This window comes from Daucus carota, chromosome 5 (genome assembly GCF_001625215.2).
Source record: "Daucus carota subsp. sativus chromosome 5, DH1 v3.0, whole genome shotgun sequence".
NCBI lineage: Eukaryota > Viridiplantae > Streptophyta > Magnoliopsida > Apiales > Apiaceae > Daucus > Daucus carota.
Window position 1 is genome coordinate 21516760 of NC_030385.2, and position 13094 is coordinate 21529853.

Sequence of the window (13094 nt, forward strand, 5' to 3'; positions counted from 1 at the left end):
GAGGATTTATTGTCCTTTTTATTTACAAGTCATTTGCATTTTGAAATATAGTAGCTAGTTGTGCAATGTGCTCGAAATAGTTCGTTTTGAACTAATTTATCGGGTCGAAGCTTTTGGGTGGATTTCATATGCTTTTAGCTTCTTGACTTCATTTTATATTGGAAAATGAGTATTAACTTTTCTTTTTGTCTCAAAAATCATATAATTTTGACTTTCTTTGAGTCAAGGAGGAGGAATCGATTTTTGAATTCTTTTGAATAATCGAGATGAAAGGCTACAGTTTTCCTTTCACTTTTCTTTTTATTTCGAAAAGTAGTATCACATTTGGACTAATATTGGTGTTTAGTCGAAGAACTTGTAATCCAAAGATATTCTTTTAAACCTTTAAATTATAAAAGAATCGAGAATTCATTTGTATAAATCGAATTAAATTTCTTTCGACCTGATTTCATTGAATCGAGAGCAGCATATTAGTTAGAATTTGGAATTCATATGTCAAACTCGGACATGAAATGTACAGACGAAATGTCAAAATTGGACATTTTATATATATAAATAATTTTGATTGTCAGTCTTGGACACAAAATTACATAAGATAGTCGACATTGGACTAGAATTGCAAGACATAGTCGAACTTGGATTAAAACCTGTAAGCAACCATACAGTTTAAATCGAATAATAATAGATATTCACATCAAGTAAGAAAACCTGATAGCTGAATTCAATACACAGACTGAGCAGATCAATTCATGACAGATCGAGTCACAAAGATTAATTATGGCAAACACACAATATTTCCTAATTGCATATAACCTATATTTAAATCAAGAAAAGGATTATCAAGCATTTACTAGCATCTGCAATAGTGTTGCAAGATTAGAACTAAGGTGTAATGTTCATGCATTGGTCTAGATTCATGCTTTAATTAAACTAGATAAACAACAACTCATCTATGCTTAAAGCTATCCACTTAAGTTCATGAAAAACTCAATAAGTTCAAGCAAGTAGCATAAATCCAATAGTTTTACATGTGTGTTATCAGACAAAACACAGAACACCTAATTAGTATCATGAAGTTTTGATCATTGCCAGTAGCACAAATGACAAGTAATACTCTATACTTACCTTACTATCATTTCAGTCAAGACAATTAAGCATACAAGATTCAATTAAAGTTAGAGAATCTCAAAGAATCAGACTGAATAATAGTTCACATTAGCTGCAGAATTTCATATATATATATCAAAATTAGTTCCAACTAAATCAATTACACATATTGATTCAAAAGGAACTTGAATTCTACAAGTACAAGGTAAGCTAGTTCTCTATAACTAGCTAGAAGCATCCAACCTGAAATTGGTACAGAGATTTTTAGAACAAAAATCTTGAAAAACATAACAAGCAACTAACAGACATTACAAATAGCAGCAAACAACACAACTGAAGCAGATTCTCAGCATGATCACATAACCAGAAAACTTCAAGTCTCAACAGGCTTTTCCACAGTCACAAAACCAAGATCCTCAGGCATATCAGTGAGATCAGGAAGGGGTTCAGTTTGAACTCCAGCATCAACCATATCATCAACTAGACTTTCATCAAATAGTCTAGAAATCCTTTCACTAACACCTTCATTTTTACCATCAGTAGAATCTTCTTTGTTCCTATTTTCCAGTTCATTAAGCCTAGCCAGCATTTTCTCTTGATTATCTTTAAGAACCTTAACCTCAAAGTTTAGAGTCTTAATCTCTAACATATTTTCCAAATTATTCTGAGGTGGAGGGATCTTAAGCAACACAGCAGGAGCTAGCTTAATTTTAACAGCAGGAACAGGATTACATTCACTTAAAGGAACTTGATTTCTAACCAAACCAGCCATATTCAAGTATTCTACTCTTTCTGCTAATATTCTAGGCAAAGGGATGTGATAAAGCTCAAATATAGCAGTTAGCAGCAGACCAAATGGCATAAAATCTTCTTGAAAACCATAAATCATGTTGAGAAGGATCACATAGCATACATTAAACTCAACTTGATTTGTAACCAACTGGAACATGACTTTAAGATCAACAAAGTCAAAGAAATGTGCTTCTTTTGGTTTAGGTAAAATATTTGCCCTAATTATAATGGCAACTTGTTGGTAAATAGGTGTAAAGTGCCTAAAATCAATAGCACATTCTTCCTCAAACAAACCAACAGGAACATCAGAATTGCAAAAGAAGCCCACAAACAACTCAAACTCATTCTTTTGAAAAAAAAAATTTCAAAAATGTTAATACAAGGCTGAAAAGGAGTTTGTAAACCAAGTTTTAGTGCCCTTGCAAAAGTATTAACATCCACAAGCATATTTTTCCCATGTACCACAGTGTTGAGCAAAAAGACATCATCAAGACCTTTTTGAACAATCATATTTGCATAAAATTCACCCATCAAATAGGTATGATAGTTTTGACCCCTGTAGAAAACCATATTATCCCATTTTCCAGCCATAAAAATACCATGAACTACCCCTTGTTGAGGAATTAGAGGCATCATCCCAGGTTGCACACTCTTTTTCATTTTCTCTAATTTTTCTAAGTTTATGGGGTTGACTAGAGTGCTCCTAGGGGGAGAGACAGTAGGCTTGGCTATGGGTGCACTCTGAGTGGTATATGGACCACCATATTGAGTGTTAGGGTTTCTAGGGTTTGTGTTTTTGTTTCCAGGGTGTTGGTACAGGTTCTGTGCATGGTTGTGTGCATGATTAGGCTTCTGTTTCTTATTAAAAGATTTGGAAGGGTGCACATTGTTTCTGTGAACTGGAGAGGAGGGAGCATTTTTGTAATATTTTCTCTCCATATTGTTTAGAAGAGGGAGTGTGTGCAGTGGTTTGTAACTAGGGTTTGGAAGCTTTTGGAAATCCATGCAGGAGTGAGTGCAGAGTAGGTTTAGAAAAGTGAAGTTATAAAGTATGCAGTGCAAGAGTATTCTATTTATAGTATAAAGTAAGGTGCTGTTTGGATATAATAGTGTAGTACCTTGAGTATAAATTGAATGAAGTGCACAGATTTGAAAAAGTGCATAAGTGTGTGAGTTTTTAGAAAAGTTAGAAGCATTTAATGTTTCCAAACTGATATGTCTTACTACAAAAGGTGCAGGGGGGACAAGTAGCACACAATTTTGTATAAAATACAACTTCCAAGGCTTAGGGTCAAATCAAGTAAAGAAATGAGCATGTACTTATACTCAAAGAGTTGAAAAACTCTATATGATTGATTGACAAGGGTCTGGTCAGCTCAAATGCCAAGGGGGAGTTTCCTTTATACAAATCACATACACCAGCCAAGCAAGCATACATATACAAGCATATATACACCAGAAAGCATTCATTTTATATCCTAAAACTAAGTGGCCGTGGCATATCAGTGATCCAGATACCAAGGAACTCAAGGGGTTCCCGGGCCAGGTCTTAATATGAGGGCTTTGTGTGTGTATGTGTCTTATTTCTAAATAAAGACAAGTTGCACATGTATACATACATATATATATAAACTAATGGTGCACATGAATACACATAAAGGCCACGTCACTGCCAAGTATCACATACCAGACAACAATTCAACACTGCAATAAAATATTCATGGCAACTGACTTAGCATATAAGCAAATATACATATATATATCAGTCAAGACAGCCACAAACACATCATATATCTCCAAATTTCAACATCCAGCAGTCAAAATAATCACAAATTCCAAAGTTTAGAAATCACCAGTGCCCAAGGCTTCGGTGTCTTCTTGGGACTTACCTATATCCACGAATTTCAAACTGATTTCGAACATCCAAAGCGCCAAAAATCCAATTCATCTCTACAATCTTTTCGCCAATTAGCCACACAAGTTTTGATACCTGCAAACACTTAATAATCGTGTCAGTAAGACGAAAAAAAACAAATAAAAGATTAGGGTTTTGAAATATACCTGAGCTCGAGGTCGATATTCACTCGAGTCTTACCTACATATATAGATCGAAGCCTTACTCATATAATACATGAGTCACGCGCTCGAACTCTATGAACCCATATCTGACTATGGAGAGTTACTTTACACAAGCCATAATCAAGCCGATTTAATCATAAACCTGCGAACACAACTCAAGAATCTATCAAATTAACCCAGAAAATAACGATTCAAAGTCTAGGGTTTCGAACATAATCGAACAAAATTTGGGGGTTTTGTATTAAATCGTCTTCAAAACATCAGCATAAGCATATCAAGCTCAAACAAGTCGATTTAACACCAAACCTCTCAATTTTCGAACTAGGGTTTTCAAATCGGAACAAAATCGAATCGATTTCGAGATTTTTGTAAGAAATCAAGAGTGTTGAAAACGATTTAGGCTAAAAAAAACTGTGGATTTCGTTCGTTGCCTCAGCATCACTTGATCGATGCTGACGAGTGAAACGAAATCAAGATTTGATGTATCAAACCCAACATGCAACTCGAATCAGTCTCAAAAACTAAGAGATAATCCAAGATAATGTAGTATCTGAGCGATTTGGTTAAAGAAGTCGGTGATTTTTGATCGGAAAAAGCTAGGGTTTAGAAATCGCCGTCGAGAGCTCTCGAGAGAGAAAGGAGAGAGCTGCGACGAGAGAGATTGTAAAATGAGGTAAGCACCGACAATTTTGCTTTATATATTTATCAAGTTTAATGGCTCAGATTTACCCTCACATTTTAATCAACGGCTTAGATTAAAACCTGATGAATGGGTAGGGTTTGACCCGTTTAGAAATGGGTTTTGACCCGATTTAAAACTGATTTTTGAGTTAAAATATTTTTCGAAAATATTTTATAAATACAGAAACAATTTTAAAAAAAATAATTTTTCCAGTATTCGAAAAATATTAAAATAATAACTGGATTATTTTTGGAAATTTAGGAATATACAAGAATTGCCCAAAATAGATTATTTTGGTGAGTTGGACAATATTTCATATTTTTGAGACTATTTCAGATAGACTTTCGAAATAGCTTAAATATGAAAATATTAATTCAAAATTTTCTTTGAACATTTTTATACCATTTTAATATTACTTTGTCCATTATAAAGCGTGAAATATTTGAGCATAAATGGACAAGTAATAGATTCACAAATATTCGAGATTTGAGATTAATTCTCTTAAATTAAATTCTCGAAATATTTAAATATTCGTAAATCATAAATTGTCCTTAAGATTTTATTCCTTGAATAAATTGGACAATAGATAAACAAATATTTGATTAAGATTTATTTTCACTAAATCATGTTTGTAAATATAAAACTTTGTCCGTAAATAATATAATTTTGAAGTTCAAGGACAAGAGTATGTTTATATTCATACAGAAATATATTTTCTCTTTTAAAGAGATTTTGTCCATATAGATGAAATTGGTAGTAGCATTGATGGACAAAATATTAATATTTATAGATATAATTAATTTTGGCATAATATATCATGAATAATTCTCATATTTAGATATCTCACAAATAATGAAATTTGCTTGTACAATAAATATAATTATAATTATGAACTCCCAAATTTTGACTCAGAAAAATCCGATCAATAAATTTCTTTATTGATAAATCTGAACTTTTAGAGTACACTTGAAAGATCCGAATTAATAACCATATTTAAAGTACATGAAATATCTGAAATAATGAGCATTACTCATTTATCATTTTATAATAAATTTTGCCAAAATATTATTTAGCCGGTTCCAACATTCCTAAATCCAATCGTAATTTAGCGAATCTTTCGGAACTTAATGGCTTAGTGAAAATGTCAGCGATATTAAACTCAGTTTCAACATGAGTCATTTTTATGTCGCCTTTATTGACATGATCACGTAAAAAATGATGTCGGATATCTATGTGTTTTGACCTTGAGTGCAGTACAGGATTTTTACTTAAATCAATAGCACTTGTATTGTCACATAGAATTGACACAACATCAAATTTAATATTATAATCTGCCAAAGTTTGTTTCATCCATAATATTTGAGCACAACACTTTGCGGCAGCAATATATTCAGCTTCCGTAGTGGATATAGATACGGAATTTTGTTTATTTGAAAACCACGAAACTAAACATCCACCAAGGAACTGACACGTACCACTAGTACTTTTTCTATCTACCAAATGTCCGGCATAATCTGAATCAGAGAAACATACTAGGTTAAATGGTACACCTTTTGGATACCAAAGGCCAAGGTTAACGGTGCCTTTTAAATATCGCAAAATTCTCTTTACGGCGGATAAATGAGATTCCTTAGGGGCAACTTGGAATCTTGCACATTTACAAACACTATATTGAATATCGGGTCGGCTAGCAGTTATATATAATAAACTTCCGATCATTCCACGATATTTCTTAGTGTCAACGGGTATTCCTTTAGGATCCTCCGTTAATTTATCTGATAAAGACATAGGAGTAGAAATGGGTTTAGCATTTTCCATTTCAAATTTCTTGAGCATTTCTTTACAATACTTTGATTGTGAGATATGAATGCCCTCATTGGATTGCTTTATTTGCAAACCCAAAAAGAAATTTAATTCTCCCATCATACTCATTTCGAATTCCTTACTCATATTTTCAGAGAATTCCTTGCAGAGATTATCATTTGTTGATCCAAAAATGATATCGTCTACGTATATTTGGACAAGTAATATATCATCTTTTTCTTGTCTCGTAAATAAGGTTTTATCGGCAGTTCCCATCTTAAAATTATTATCTAATAGGAATTTGCTTAACCTTTCATACCAAGCTCTTGGAGCTTGTTTTAATCCATATAGAGCCTTGTATAATTTATATACATACTCTGGATTAACAGAATCTTCAAAACCGGGAGGTTGTTTTACATAAACTTCTTCTTCAAGAATCCCGTTTAAGAAGGCGGATTTAACATCCATTTGATATACCTTGAAACCTTTATGACACGCAAATGCTAAAAGCATTCGAATTGATTCTATTCGTGCCACTGGGGCATAGGTTTCATCGAAGTCTATACCTTCCATTTGAGTATATCCTTGAGCGACTAATCTCGCTTTATTACGAACTACCGTTCCATTTTCATCTAATTTATTTCTAAAAACCCATTTAGTTCCAATTATGGAAGTATCTTCGGGTTTTGGAACGAGTTCCCACACTTTACTTCGAGTAAATTGGTTTAATTCATCTTGCATTGCAGAAATCCAATCTTCGTCAAGTAAAGCTTCTTTAGAAGTCTTAGGTTCTATTTGGGATAGAAAACTAAGATGATTCACAACGTTTTGAACTTGTGAACGCGTTTGAACTCCTTTACTTAAATCACCCAAAACATTATCTAATGGATGACTCCTTATTATAGGAATTTCTTTAGGGAGTTCTTCATCTTGATTTAACAATTCTAATGGATTATTAGGAGGGGAAATCCCAACGTCCAAATTTTCGAATTGTCGAATAACATCTTCAATCCCATCTTGTTGTGCATCTTCTTTATCAACAAGATCAATATACTTCGAGGGTGGTTTTGCTTCATCGAAAGCAACATTCATAGATTCTTCCACCACAAGAGTTTTGAGATTGAATACTCGGTATGCTTTACTATTAGTTGAATAACCGAGAAATATACCTTCGCTTGATTTAGGATCAAACTTTGTAAGGTAATCTTTAGAGTTTAGAATAAAGCATTTACATCCAAAAACTCTAAAATAACTAAGTTTAGGAGTTTTACCAAAATAAAGCTCGTATGGAGTCTTTTGAGTTATAGGGCGTAACAAAACTCTATTTAGTATATGACAAGCAGTAGACATAGCTTCGGCCCAAAAATATTTAGGACGACGGTATTCATTAAGCATAGTACTTGCCATTTCTTGTAATGTTCTATTTTTCCTTTCAACAACTCCATTTGATTGAGGAGTATATGGAGCGGAAAAATTGTGAGTAATTCCATTTTCTTCACAAAATTCAGTGAAGCTAGAATTTTCAAATTCTTTACCATGATCAGTTCTTATATAGACTATGGTATTGTTTTGTTGATTTTGAATCTTTTTGCATAAAGACGAGAAAGACTCGAAAGCATCACTTTTGGCTTTGAGAAATTCTGTCCACGTATATCGTGAAAAATTATCAACAATAACCAAAGTATAAGAACATCCTCCGAGACTTTGTACGGGTACCGGACCAACCAAGTCCATATGTAATAGCTCGAGAGGTCTAGAGGTAGATACCATGAATTTAGATTTGTGAGATGCCCTTATTTGCTTGCCAATTTCACAAGCCTCACAAGTATGATCTTTTTGATAATTCAATTTTGGTATACCTCGAACATGATCATTTGTTGATATATTCTTAATCAACTTCATATTAGCATGTCCTAATCTTCGATGCCATAACCATGGGTCATCTTGAGTAGTGATTAGACATACATTATTGTGCTTGCTTATATCACAAGTATACACATTTTTACTACGAGGACAAGTAAGGACTAATTTTCCATCCTTATTAAGAATTGAACAATGAGATGGATAGAAAATTACCTTATAACCATTATCACACAATTGACTTATCGAAAGTAGGTTATACTTGAGTCCCGTAACTAGTTGCACATTGGCAATCTTAAAATGTTCATTTCCAATATCCCCAATGCCAATAATATTACCTTTGCTGCTATCTCCAAAAGTGACAACTCCAGCGGTTACCTTTTTAATGTCGTTCAAAAGAGATTTATTTCCCGTCATGTGCCTTGAACAACCACTATCGATGTACCACATGTTTTGCTTAGCAACAAGGCATTCCTACAAAATAAATCAATTAAATTTATAGGTACCCTTTTGTCTTGAGGGTCCTGGGGTTAGTACTTCATAATAAAGATAAGGGTTTGAAGTAGGAAGAACATTTCTTGTAGCATATTCATTTCTAGGTGCATTGTTCCTACCTTGATATCTTGAGTTATCATAGTACCGTGTATCTCTCGAATCATATTTTTGAGAATTTGCATAGTGATACACATGATTTCTATTCTTTGGATAACGCATTGTATTTTGAGAATAGAAATCATAACTTGGTACATGATAATTCCTAGAGGATTGATCATTTGGAAATATGTTGTTCCTTGTAGTTCTATATTGAAACGGTATAGGCTTTTGATGATAATTAAATCTTGGTTGCCTTTGCTTATTAGGAACATTTTTGTATGGTACATATTTTTCAACCTTAGGATTTTGTTTCGTTCCTTTACGAACCCATATATGCTTTCCCTTAAATTCACCATTCTTGAATTTGCAACTTTGAACGTCATGCCCATTTTTATTGCAATATGAACATTTTATTGTTGGTGAACTAGAAGCTTTTTGAAAGATTCGTTCCTTTGGTTGAACATTGCTCTTTCTTTGAGCATTTTTATCATATCCCAATCCTTCATGATTATAGGATATTTTAGAATGTACCATTCTATCCAACATTTCATTGCCTTTTGTAAATCGTTGAATCGTTCGTTCAAGATCATTTTTATCATTGATTAAGGCATCAATCTTAGCATTTAAGATTCTTTCTTGATCTTTGCATTGTGCTAAGATGTTGGAATGTTCATCCTTGATTTTGCGAGTTTCTATTTTGAACTCTTTTTCTTTTTCTTCAAGGATTCGAGCAATTTCAATTTCGAGACTATCTTTTAGATAACTCGTAGTTGATCTTTCTTGAGTTAGCGACTCATTTTGGATTTTCAAATTTAATAGATCAACATGAAGCTTTTGAATATTTTCATTTAATTGGAGCTTCTCATCTTTTATTTCTTCCGTTTCTAATATCAAGGAAACGTTCTCAATTTCCAATTTTGTAATTGCATCCTTAGATTTTATAAAGGAATCTTGAAGAGTTTTTATTTCTTCTTCAAGTTTAATATTTGATTCCTTTACCCGAGAAAACTCTTGTTGTTGAGTTTGATATATATCTTCGAGTTTTTCTTTCTCGGACCAAGTAGTGAGGAACAATTGATCAAGATAATCATAACGAGTATTAACTTCCACTAATAGCTTGATCAACTCACCTTTTTCCATATTTAATAAATTTAAACTAGAGAGTTTAAGAAAAGGAATATCAACTAAAGTTGGTGAAGAAGAACTTACCTCTTGGTTAGTAGTGGAGATATCCGTTGATGTAGAAGCATCCTCGATTGCCATCAAACATAGATTAACCACTTCTTCACTTGCTTCGGGAGATTCCTCATCTTCACTTAAATCCCAACCGTTTTCGGCCACGAGAATTCGACCCTTAGAGAGTTTAGGACATTCTCGTTTATAGTGACCCGGTTGTTTACACTCGAAACATACATCTTGTGTTTCCTCCGGATTTTGTTCTTTTGGTTTTGGAGGAGTGTAATTATTATTGTTGCTCGTGTTGGCATTATTATAGCCATTCGGACTTTGATTATTTTTGCCTTTATAGCCCGAGTTGGTAGGAAAATTACTCTTATAGTTAGGAGAATAATTTTGAGAGTAATTAGGCCTTCCATTAGAGTTAAAAACTCTTTGTTGATTATTCGATTTAAGGAAGCCTTTTCCGTACCTTTGAGCTTTGCTTTGAAGCACACGACGAAGTTGTCTCGTTAGTAAAGCAATTTCGCTTTCATCGAGATTTTGAATTTCCTCGTTTAAATCTTCGTCATTTTCATCTTCATCGATTAATATGGATTTTAATGCCATATTTTTCTTCTTGTCTTCCACCTTGGGAACGACAATATCCGGAACATTATCTTCCTCGTAAGCACGAAGGTTTCCGAATAGATTATCGATGTGATAGTCATTGAGATTGTGCATCTCTTTAATAGTAGTGACTTTAACTTTCCAACTCGGAGGGAGAGATTTAAGAACCCGACGATTCTTTTCATTTTGAGTATAGTTCTTCCCGAGTTGAGATAATTCATCGATTATACGAGTAAATCTTGTTTCCATATCGATGATATTTTCTCCATCTTGGAGTTTAAAGTTCTCGTATTCTTGGATCAAAGTATCCATTCGAGAATCTTTTATATCCGTAGTACCTTCATAGGTTACCACTAATTTGTTCCACATTTCTTGTGCCGACTTGCAATTGTTTACTCGTTTATATTCTTTTTCTGCAAGTGCACTTGTGAGAACCATTTCCGCTTTAGCGGCAATATTCATTCTATCTTCTTCCTCATGAGTGTATTCACTTACTTTCTTTTCGACAGTAACATCGTCGACAATTTTAGTCGGAATAATTGTACCATCTTCTATGGCCATCCAAACTTTGACTCCTTGAGATCTTGCATATATTCTAAATCTCGTTTTCCAAGTAGCAAAGTTTGTACCATCAAATAGAGGAGGTCTAGAATTTGAGAGACCTTCACTACATCCGATGGCATTTATATAAGCCATACCGGATCTACTTTTTCTTGTGCTTGTAATCTCAAATAGCACGTTTAAAAGTAACTGCTCTGATACCAATTGTTAGGTCCGATACGAGGTTAATTAAGCTAGAAGGGGGGTTGAATAGCTTAATCACCAATTTAAAAATTTATGCGGTGTAATAAAAAGTTTATCCCCTTTTTAAAACTTGTATCGAGAGATGAGCAGTATATATGTGCGGAAGCAAAGAGCAAAGAAAGTAAAGTACCACACACAAGGATTTATCCTGGTTCGCAGTGGCTAACTCAACCGATTGAGTCCACTCACCCCTACTCCAGTCCCCGAGCTCCTCCCCGGACTCGAGATTTTCTCTACTATAAAGATACTCCTTTACAGTAGGCGGAGAAGCCTTTACAAATATATATCTTGGAGCGTAACTTCCCGTTACCTCCTCACTATAAATGTAAACTTACAAGACTCGTCTTGGAGCGTAACTCCCCGTCACCTCCTCAAAGTCGTTGTACCCCGGGTGTAGTCTTTGAACTTCTAAACTTTTGCGGATCTTGGACAAAGGTCTTAGGTCTTGGGTCTTTCCTCTTCCTCACGGTGCGAAGACGACTAACTCCCCGTTAGCACGCCTAGGACTTGGGTCTTGAAACGAAGATCACCTCACTTCACTTTTCCTCACTACAAAATTCAGAAAACAATATCTACGACAAATAACTTGGGTTTTATAAAAGGGTTTTGGACTAGAAATGTCTAGGCCGAGTGTAATAATATTCAACAAGGAATATTTATAACTTGTATACTTTTCGAGTGATAAATATTAAATCGAAGTATACGTTATATCTTACTCCAAAAATGAATAATATATGTGTGGAGTAAAAGTATTCTTTCTTTGATAAATATACGATCTTGAAGAATCAAAGAATACTTGTATTTATAAACTCCGTGTAGATCGAATAAATTATATTCGGAGTTTTAAGTCTATTTAGGCTCGATGGCACAAGACTTATATTATTACTTCGTTATATGAAAATACGTCTATTTTCGAAGTAATATAATCGAGAAGTCCTTGCTTCTTTTCAATATAACTCTTCTCTTTTATGTAGTCTTTCGAGACTAAATTAAACCAATTAAAGTTCGTAGAGAGAGAGTCGAGAGTTTCTTTAACCTTAGCACAAGCCAATAATATTTCCGCAAAACCAACAATACAATATTTATACACTTATAATAATAACAACTATAAAGTGCAGAAAGTATATAAATACGTATAGTAGGCCTATCCGGTTATTGTTCCCACGGAGCGCTAAAGGGGCTAGTAGGATGTTAACCAGGCAACAATAACAAGTTAAGTTAATCGCGGAAAGTTAGATTAGATTAGTTGGCAAGATAAGTGCTAAATAAACGTTAAAGAAATAAATAACTTTTTAGATCGTTTCCTTCCCAACGGAACACAAGGTGCTAGTAGGGAATTAGATCAAGCTTTACTAAATCGATTTGACCGTCGTCAAATATAATCCTCTTTTTCGAGGTGTATAACGAAACTTTAGTTCGTATACAAAACAGTACGAATCAATGTTCGTTTATAATATATATTTGAGAGAATATTAGATCGTACGATATAAAAGTTGTTCTTGTATAATAAATCTTAAATATATCACGAGACTTTAGTTCGTGTTAGTATATTTCGAATATCACGAATATTTAGTTCGTGTATTTAATT

At 33.7% G+C, this 13094-nt stretch overlaps 1 protein-coding gene across 1 annotated transcript; it reads right to left on the reverse strand.

Moving 5' to 3' along the window:
* Window positions 1–8809: 8809 nt before the first annotated feature.
* Window positions 8810–11398, reverse strand: LOC135152801 (uncharacterized). Its single transcript, XM_064093910.1, has one exon. It carries the CDS (start codon window positions 11396–11398, stop codon window positions 8810–8812), a length of 2589 nt encoding a protein of 862 aa, XP_063949980.1.
* Between the last annotated feature and the right edge of the window lie 1696 nt (window positions 11399–13094).

Excerpts from the sequence above, each read along its gene's own strand:
- LOC135152801 (XM_064093910.1), bottom strand. The coding sequence starts at position 11,398 with ATGGCTTATATAAATGCCATCGGATGTAGTGAAGGTCTCTCAAATTCT.